The 10,110-nt window shown below is 40.9% G+C and overlaps 1 protein-coding gene across 12 annotated transcripts in view; it reads right to left on the bottom strand.

Moving 5' to 3' along the window:
- Window positions 1-5,603: 5,603 nt before the first annotated feature.
- znf532 (zinc finger protein 532) overlaps window positions 5,604-10,110 on the bottom strand; it is a 177,346-nt gene continuing 172,839 nt past the window's right edge. For all 12 annotated transcript variants that reach the window (XM_072252264.1, XM_072252266.1, XM_072252269.1 and 9 more), the window contains one exon: window positions 5,604-6,331. In XM_072252264.1, coding sequence (XP_072108365.1) covers window positions 5,831-6,331 — 501 coding nt within the window. In that variant the 3' untranslated portion in view covers window positions 5,604-5,830. The remainder of the gene's footprint in view (window positions 6,332-10,110) is intronic.

Raw genomic sequence — 10,110 nt, 5'->3', positions numbered from 1 at the left:
CAATCTCTGAAGAGTATTGATAATGGCTGGTGTCATCTATCTTGTAAAGACACTGACCAGAAGAAAGCAGTGGCAAACAACTTCTGTAGAAAAATTTGCCAGTGACAATCACTGTCATGGAATGACCATGATCACCTACATCATACAACATGACATATAAATCAATGCGATGGTTAACAATTGTTTTATGTGTTCAGATTTTTAAAGGTTTAACTTTGTTCACTGATAAGCTCTTACTGTCAAACTCAGTCCTGACAAAAGCTACTGCCCACCTTAAACACAGGAGATTCTGCAGATGCTGGAAATCCAGAGAATTACACACAAAATGCTGGAGCAACTCAACAGATCAGGCAGATTCTATGGAGAGGAATAAACTGTTGACTTTTTGGGCCAAGACCCTTCATTGGGACAGCTGAAGATCCTGATGAAGGGTCTCGGCCTGAAATGTCAACTGTTCATTTCCCTCCATAGGTGCTGCTTCACCTGAGTTCCTCCAGCATTCTGTGTGCTATATCGCTTGTCAATCTCCAATTGTTTTGACTCCTGGTCTTCATTTTTTTTCTTTAAATCTACCATCTCCCTCAGCTGAAGCAATAGCCCTCACTCTATTCTTTTAAATTGTTTATAAATTTGTCAAAAAATCACTGCGACAGAACAAAAATCTTTGGCACACATAAACTCTTTAAATCCTTTAAACATTTATTAAATGTTTAAACTTTTGATGAAGTTACAGCTGACAAATTTTACTATCAATGACAGCAGCATGACACGCCCTAGGAACGCAACAAGACAATGGCTACATCTTCCAAGCTATTGAAGTCTATACCCAAAAAAAAACATTTTAGAAAAGTACAAAATTTTCATTAAACACACGAGATATAAAACCCTCAAAAAACAAACAAAAAGAAATCATGAGAAGCTCAGACTTGCAAAAGGAGCAATTCACAAAAGTTAGCCAAGGAGCAGTTTTGTTTTCTCTATAATGATCTCTGATCACTGCAGCTCTGTTAGAAATGTCATTTATTTATTGAGATATGGCGCAGAACAAGCCCTTCTGGCACTTCGAGCGTGTCACCCAGCAACCCACCTTTAATCCTAGCCTAATCATGGGACAATTTACAATAACCTACTAACCGATACGTCTTTGGACTGTGGGAGAAAACTGGACCACTGGGAAGAAACCCATGCATTCCCTGGGGAGGACGTACAAACTCCTTACAGGGGGCGCCGGAACCAAACTCCGACACCCCAAGCTGTAATAGTATTGCGCTGCTATGCTGCCGTGGCACCCTATTATACGACTGGTTGATCAGAGTGGGTCTGCCAAGAATATCTGTTCATATTGCTAATATGCTGTGGTATTAAATATTTAATTATCAATCAGCCCTACCTCATGTGAAAATACACCTCACATTTACAGCCACACTCAGTAACAGTATTTAAATATTGCCGACTGTGTAAACTTGCTTTATGAAATTCAATGTGAAATTGGAAGCCCGTCACATAACCGAGGCATAGGTTAATCTGTTAAGGAGTGTTTTCTGGTGTAACGCAATGTAATCATATAACTAAAATTGAAAAGAATCTAGATAAACATAAAAAACACAAAAGGAGAAGTAGCAATGCATTGTGGACAGCAGATCTGCTTACGCACTACTGGGAATGGACAGAAAAATGTCATTTGCTTTTCATCAGTTTCCTGTACTTAGCAAGTGGTCACATAGACTATTTGAAAAGTTGGGGAATACATTCCAAGCTTGGCTATCTGCTTAAATTGTGATTGGAATCCTGAAAAATATACCGTGCACCAAATACTGCAATTTCCCAGAATCCAGCATTGCCATCATCTTAAGGTCTGCTGCAAGAACAGCTAGGATTTCTGACTGGAAATTACACAGATAGTTACTTATTTACTTATCGAGATGGAGCATGGAACAGGGCTTTCCACACTGCCCAGTAACCCCCAATTTAACACTAGCCTCATTACGGAACCATTTACAATGACCAATTAACCTATTAACTGGTGTGTCTTTGGAATGTGGGAGGAAACCGGAGCACCTGGGGAAAACCCAAGCATTCTACGGGGAGGGTGTGATTCCTTACGGATGATGCCGGAATTGAACTTAGAACTCTGGTGCCCCCAGCTGTAATAGCGTTGCATTAACCACTGCACTACGGTGATGCCCCGGAATTACTACAGAACAACTGGGGAACGTGGAAGTTTTATTATACCTATCAAAATAAATTTTGGAAAGTTCATGTAAAGTTGGAACAGTGGGCAACACAACATACTTGCCTTCCTTTTGTCTTTAAAATAGAATGCACTTGTTGTTTTCCAGTGGACTCAATTCCTGAACACCCTGGTTTTAAAATGCTGGTGAGTGAATAAAGTCAGAGAAGCACATTTAGAAGTCAGGAAATTGACATTTAAAAGCCAATTATTAAAAAAGTAGAATATCCACATTCACAAGGTTCTGCACATATAACAATCCTCTACATCCTGAATTATTATTTATAGAGTTTACCACCAACTTTTGTTGAGAGAGTTTTGCATTCATTCCTCACAGTGCTCCCAATTTGCAAGGTAATGAGTGGATAAGTACTGCCAAACTTTCCTGGTTGTGTTTTTAATTCTCATTTTAAATACCTCCTCCTACACTAATGCATTACACAGGTAAAGAATAACAACTAATTTTATCCCTCCTTTTGAATCTGTTGATGAATGTCACATTAGCAGCCATTGGGAACATAACCGGCACTTTATTAGCCACACCTCAGGTAATACTTGTATAAATCAAGTAAACTTGCAATTCATCAGTTCAAGCAACAATTAAACCTGCACATCAGACATACTTTTTAAATTTTTATTTATTTTATTGAAATACAGCGCGGAATTGGCCCTTCCGGCCCTTCAAGCCACTGCACTCAGCAATCCCCTGATTTAATCGAAGCCTAATCACAGGACAATTTACAATGACCAATTAACCTACTAACCGGTAGTGTTTGGACTGTGGGAGGAGCACCGAGAGGAAACCCACACAGTCACGTGGAGAACGTACAAATTTCTTACAGACAGGAGCGGGAATTGAACCTGGAGCGCTGGTACTGTAAAGCATTGTGCTAACCATTACACTACCTTGGCAATTACGTTGCATTCTCTTTCTATTTGTAACCTTAAAGTGAATCCCTTGGGATCTAGTTAGTATTGTGATAATACACTTTGGTTTTACAAAGAGCTATTCCATACCAATATTCTGCCTCATATCAAATTCCTTAGCCTATCTCAACCCTCACAACTGGGATTCACAGTGTTCACTAGAAGAAAAGAACAAATTGGACAAAAGGAAACAATTCACAGGTTTGGGGCATGGGTCAGAGAGCAGAGGCAGGAGAGGGAAGAGTTTCAGAATAGAAGGAAGTCCCTTTAGAATAGAGATAAGGAGGAATTTATTTAGCTGGAGTTGTGAATCTGTGGAATTCATTGCCACAGGTGGCTGCGAAGGTCAAGTGATTTGGATATATTTAAAGCGGAGGCTGATAGGTTCTTGAATAGTCAGGGCGCTAAAGGTTATGGGCAGAAGCCAGGAGAATGAGGCTGAAGGATAATAAATCAGACATGATGAAATGGCAGAAAGGGCTTGGTGGACCATCTGGCCTAATTATGTTCTTATGTTTACGGTCTTAAAAGAATTAAACGTGGGAAGTAGTAACTGCACTTCCTGCAGAAATCAGACTAGTCAAAAGGTCACCATAGCAGGGAAACTGAAGTCCAAGAAGGTCACTTCTGTTCAATGAAACCATGGCTAAATTTTAACTACATCCCCACTGTAAGCACATTCTCTTAATAATTCAAAGTTTTGAATATACTTAAAAACTGACCTCTCCACAAATCTGGAAAATCTGGTTAGACTTAATGGAAAAACAGTTATAAGAAAATAAAGTACGTGGTTAAACATTCGTAATTAAGATAATTAACATAATTCCTTTTGATAATTCAAAAAGTTACGTGCTGTGCTCTTACCTCTATTAATTTCGACTTTACAACATGGTAGGCTCAGAATAGCTATTAATATATTGTAGCTAGTTTGGTATGTAAAAGTAAAACCTTTCTAAACAAAATAATCAAGTTTACGAGGCCTGGTCAAATACATTACAGATCAGCAGAGTAGTTGCCAGGAACATTTCCACACTGTGAAAGCCCAGTCCTGCAGGATTCAATCGTACACCAAAAAAAATGTAAGTCCGAGGCAGGTATCGCCAGATTGCATCCTTTTTAAAACTTTTACAATGCTTTTTAAGGATCTGATGTTATTCCTTCTTCTTGAAGCCTGGTTTATTTAGAGGGAACAATATAGTTGCCTTTCTATACATTCACCACTAGGTGCCAGTGTGATACTACTGGAGAAAGTAAGTACATCGGGTGTGCAACTTTACCACGGAGAAGGGACCTCATCCTGCACTAGAGGACACCAGGTGTATCATAAGGAGCTTTAATCACAAACAGATAAAGCTCCCTTTATTTTTAAGTGCACTGTTTGCTATTTTGTTACCTGGAAGAGCAGTTTCCAACTTTCTATCTTCATAAACAAATTATCTGATTTGATTTGTTTTCCTCACAATTCACAATGGTGAATCTGCCACAAACTGCAGTGGAGGCCAAGTTCGTGGGTATATTTAAGGTGGAAGTTGATTGTTTCCTGATCAGTCAGGGCATCAAATGATATGGCAAGAAGGCAGGTGTATGGGGTTGTGTGGAATCCAAGATCAGCCATGATGGAATGGTGGAGCATCCTCGATGGGCTGAGTGGCCCAATTCTGCTCCTATGTCTTATGTTCTTACGGACAATTCTAGCTAGAAACCTCAACCTAAATGTGGGCCCACATATTATAATTGGATACCTTCATCTATGTCTACCTGCCAATTATATTAAATTTCTGAAGTGAAATCTTTCTTATTGGGAAACTGAAGATGAAAGAAGTTGGGACTAAGTAATTTCTGGTAATGTCACAAGATGGTGGCATGCACGGTCACAGCGACCTCTCCAGCTCCAATCAATTTGAACTTGATTTCTGGCATAAGCTATCTTGATATGGTAATGCAAATGAGCCTGGGAAACACAGACATTAAAAAAGAAACTAGAAAAGTAGAGTTCCATTACACAAAAACAAAATATTAGATAACCTGATAAAAAGGACAACAACAATGCAATTTCTGCGGTTAATTTGGCCCATTAGGAGAGAACTTCTCATCATAACAGACAGTGCTCAGTTAACACACACAAAATGCTGCAGGAACTGAGCAGGTGAGGCAGCACCTGAAGAGGAATAAAGAGCCGATGTCTCAAGCTAAGACCCCTTGTCAGAACTTCGTTAAATCAGCTAATGGGTCAGTAAATAACATTATAATGATAACTGTTAATTAAAATTCTATGCCTATCTTTTATATATATATATATATATAAAATCTGTGAATACTTTCAGCTTCTGAAAGTGGAAGATCAACTCACTACAAATTTGTCACATCTGTGCTGATAGAACTCACCTATTATGCAGGGTTTAAAAAAAAAGGAATCTGAATTGTAATAGTACAAAAAAACATACACTTTCAAATCTTCAGTTTTACTTTTAATGAAACTACAGCTGAAAAGTGATAAAGTGATGCTGGCCATGACACGTAACAGTCCATAAGGGTGAGGTGTTTGAGGGATTCACACAACATTCCATTGAAAAGTGAAAAATTGCAAAAGGGCAGTGTTTGCCTCGGCTGAAGCAGTCTCTTTTGCATGGAGTTATCTCGACTGTTTGACATTATGTTGTGAATGAATGCTCCTCATTTCTCTGACGTACACAGGCGCTTGGACTTTATAAAGGCCATGCCATGGGTTCGCATGTGTGTGTTCAAGGCAGCTTCAGTTTCAAAAGTTTTGGAGCACACTTTGCACTTTTTGTCCGTCACTGTCATTTCGGCCTGACTCTCGCCCAAGCTCAGTTTACAGTCTGCTGGGTTCTCCTCCCGGGCTCCATTTTGCCTGGCAACTTGCTGTGCATTCTTCATCTTATGAACAATGAACAAGTGTCTGGTTAGGGACTGGAGAGAGGTATAGCAGAGGCCGCACTCCCTACACTGGAAGGTTGAGCCATCAGATTTGTGTTGGGGGAGATGTTCTTGGAACTGAGTCATGTTCTCTGTGGTAAAGCCACACACGGCACATTTATTCAGTTTGATGACGTTGATTTTCAGTTTCTTTAATGGCTGTGTGATGGCTCCTCTAGGCGGAGCCCGAATCTCCACCACTGTGTCTTCTGTCTTCCTCTTCGGCGGTACTGCAATCTGTAGGGGAGAAAGAAAACAAAGCTCCAAGTAATACTTGGTGAATCTCAGTGAAAACTCCAATGCCGTAACATTAAAGGCATCCAAAACTCCATTCATTCAAAATGGCTTGAATCATATACACAGTCTTGCCTATTAATGTCTACTGTGTCGCAAAATGGAAACAGAATCGGATACTGCCACTGATCATCATGTGCCACGTCGTGTGACATTCAAAGGTACAATTTAATGTCAGGGAAATGTATACAATGTACATCCTGAAATACGTTTTCTTCGCAACCATCCATGGAAACAGAAGAGTGCCTCAAAGAGTGAACGACAGTTAAATGTTAGAACCCCAAAGACATCCCCACCCCCCCCAGCTCCCCTCCCTCCCGCATGTAAGCAGCAGCAAGCAAGCAACAATTCCCCCCCCCATCAGCAAAAAAAAAGCATTGGCACCTGCCATCAAGCGTGAGCAAAGCAACAGCAAAGACACAGACCTGCAGTTACCCCAAAGACTTTGCGTTTCACCTGGTATACGATCTACCACGTGGGCATACGACATGAGCAATCAAACGGCCACAATTGTTCTTGGCAAATTTCTACAGAAGTGGTTTGCTATTGCCTTCTGGGCAGTGTCTTAACAAGAATGGGTGACCCCAGCCATTATCAATACTCTTCAGAGACTGTCTGCTGGTGTCAGTGGTCATATAACCAGGACCAGCTGCTCATACACCTGCTCTCATGGCTTCAGGAGACCATGGCTGGAGGGCTAAGCAGATGCTACTTTTCACATTTTTTGTCAGTGATTTAGATAATCGAATTGATGGCTTTGTGGCAAAGTTTGCAGATGATACAAAGATAGGTGGAGGAACAAGTAGTTCTGAGGAAACAATGCGATTGCAGCAGGATTTAGACAAATTGGAAGGATGGGAAAAAGATGTGGCAGATGGAATACAGTATGGGGAGAAAGTTAACACATCAAAGGTGCAGAAGAACTTAGGATTCCTCATGCAAGACTCCCAGAAGGCTAATTTACAGGTTGAATCTGTGGTAAAGAAGGCAAATGCAATGTTAGCATTTATTTCAAGGGGAATAGAATATAAAAGCAAGGAGATAATGCTGAGCTTTTATAAGACTCTAGTCAGGCCACATTGGAATACTGTCAACACTTTTAGGCCCCATATCTCAGAAAAGATGTATTGTCACTGGAGAGAGTCCAGAGAAGGTTCACGAGGATGATTCCAGGAATGAAGGGGTTAACACATGAGGAGCGTTTGGCAGCTTTGGGCCTGTACTCACTGGAATTTAGAAGAATGGGGACGGGGGATCTCACTGAAACCTACTGAATGTTGAAAGGACTAGATAGGGTGGATGTGGAGAGGATGTTTCCTATGGTGGAGGTATCCAGAACTAGAGGGCACAGCCTCAAAATTGAGGGGTGATCTTTTAGAACAGAGGTAAGGAGGAATTTGTTTAGCCACAGAGTAGTGAATCTGTGGAATGCTCTGCCATAGACTGTGGTGAAGGCCACGTCCATTGGTATATTTAAGATGGAAGTTAATTGTTTCCTGATTGGGCAGAGCATCAACAAAGGATACGGCGAGAAGGCAGGTGTATGGGGTTGAGTGGGATCCGGGATCAGCCATGATGCAATAGCAGAGCAGTCTCGGGCTGAATGGCCTATTTCTACTCCTATGTCGTATGGTCTTATGCTATACCTCGCCCAAAGGTGACCTGCAGGCTAGCAGAGAGAAGGAACGCCTTACACCTCCTTTGGTAGAAACCCTACTGCACTGCCAATTATATATCTCCTAACTGAGAAACTCAAACATCTATACACACGGGAAAAGCTCTCCCCATCATTGAGCACACTTATAAGCAGCACTAACACAAGAAAGCAACATCCATCATCAAAGCCCCCACCATCCAGGCCATGCTCGCTTCCCGCTGCTGACTTCCACAAGGAGATACAGGAATCTAAGGACCCACACCACAAGGCTTAGAAACAGTAATTATCTTTCAACCATCAGACTCCTGAACCAGAGTGGATAACTTGTCTGACCTCAACACTGAACTGATTCCACAACCCATGGACTCACTCTCAACCTATAAACTTATGTTGTCAGTATTATTTATTTACCTTCATTTATTATTATTTTTTTCTATATTTGCACGGTTTGTCTACTTGTGCACATTGCTTGTTTCTCTGTCTTTGTGTGTATGCCCACAAGAAAATGAACCTCCAGATAGTATATAGTGAGATATACACACTTCGATAATAAATTTAATTTGAACTAATTCTGCTAAAGTTGATAGAGTGGTTAAGAAGGCATAAAGTGTGATAGCCTATATTAATCGAGGGATTGAGTTCAAGAGCAATGAGATAATGTTGCAGCTCTATAAAACTCTGGTTAGACTACACGGATATTGTGTTCATTTCGATTTGTTTCATTATAGGAAGGATGTGGAAACTTTAGAGAGGGCGCAAAGGAGATTTACCAGGATGCGACCTAGATTGGACAGCATGTTTTATGAGTAAAGGTTGAGTAAGCTGGGGCTTTTCTCTTTGGAGCGAAGGAGAATGAGGCGAGTTGACAGCGGTATACAGGATTATAAGAGGCACCGATAAATTGGGCAGCCAACACCTTTTTCCCAGGGTGGAAAGAGCAATATAAAGGGACATAGTTTTAAGGTGATTGGAGGAAAGTATAATGGTGATGTTGGAGGCAGGTCTTGTTAACACAGAAAGTGGTGGGTGCGAGGGCTGCGCTCCCAGCTTCTCACATCACACCCTCCCCCCGACACTGGGCTTCACCTATCACCTCTCAGCTTCTCACTTCAACAATGCCCTCCCCCACACGTGGCTTTACCTATCACCTCCTAGCTTGTACTCTTTCCCCTCCCCCGACTTTCTTATTCTGATTTCGTCCCCCAACTTTTCAGTCTTGAAGAAGGGTCTTGGCCTGAAACGTCGACTCTTTATTCCTCTTCATAGATGCTGCCTGACCTGATGAGTTCCTCCAGCGTATTGTGTGTGTTATATGGGAGACGATAAATCTCATTTTAGGTACGACACCATGTGGGACTAATGGCTTCATTTCCTGTGGCAACAGTCAACAGCCCAACATCAAGGTCAAAGCAACCCTGTTGTTTGGTACCTCAGCAACTTGCTCAAAACAGTCGTCTTTGGGATACTGTAGCTACTGCAAGCATCACTGTTCCTTTCTCAAAATCTTCAAGTGGACAGAAAGAATGGAAAGATAAAGAATCCAAGAACGGATAGAAGTTTAAAAAAAACACTAATATTGAATCAGATAAACTGTAGATTAGATTAGATTAGAACAATCCTCACTGTTTGCCTTCTGACTGGGTATCTGATATATAACTGTTTTACCATACATTTTCTGGGGAATAATATGGAGGGGACTTCCAGAATGTTCTAGATTCACTTTATAGCAAAGCACCTTTTAACTGCTGTCAAACTTGACTGTCCTAATCACATTCTTGGACTGAAGACTCTGGAGAATATTAAAAAATTGTGGATACCAGAAATCTGAAATAAGGACCAAAAATGCTGGAAATACTCAGCAAATCAGGCAGTATCCATGGAAACAAAATTAATACAGAAGACTTGACAGAGGTAAACAAAATTATGAAGGGTATAGATAGGGTAAATGCAAGCAGACTTTCTCCACCGAGGTTGGGTGAGACTAGAACTAGATGTCATGGTGAAAGGTGAAATGTTTAAGGGAAACATGGCAGGAGGAGCTCTTTCACTCAGAGAACAGTGAGGA

This window comes from Mobula birostris, chromosome 3, assembly GCF_030028105.1.
Source record: "Mobula birostris isolate sMobBir1 chromosome 3, sMobBir1.hap1, whole genome shotgun sequence".
Lineage (NCBI taxonomy): Eukaryota > Metazoa > Chordata > Chondrichthyes > Myliobatiformes > Myliobatidae > Mobula > Mobula birostris.
Note: the sequence above shows the minus strand (reverse complement) of the source record. Positions and strands in the feature narration are given on the sequence as shown.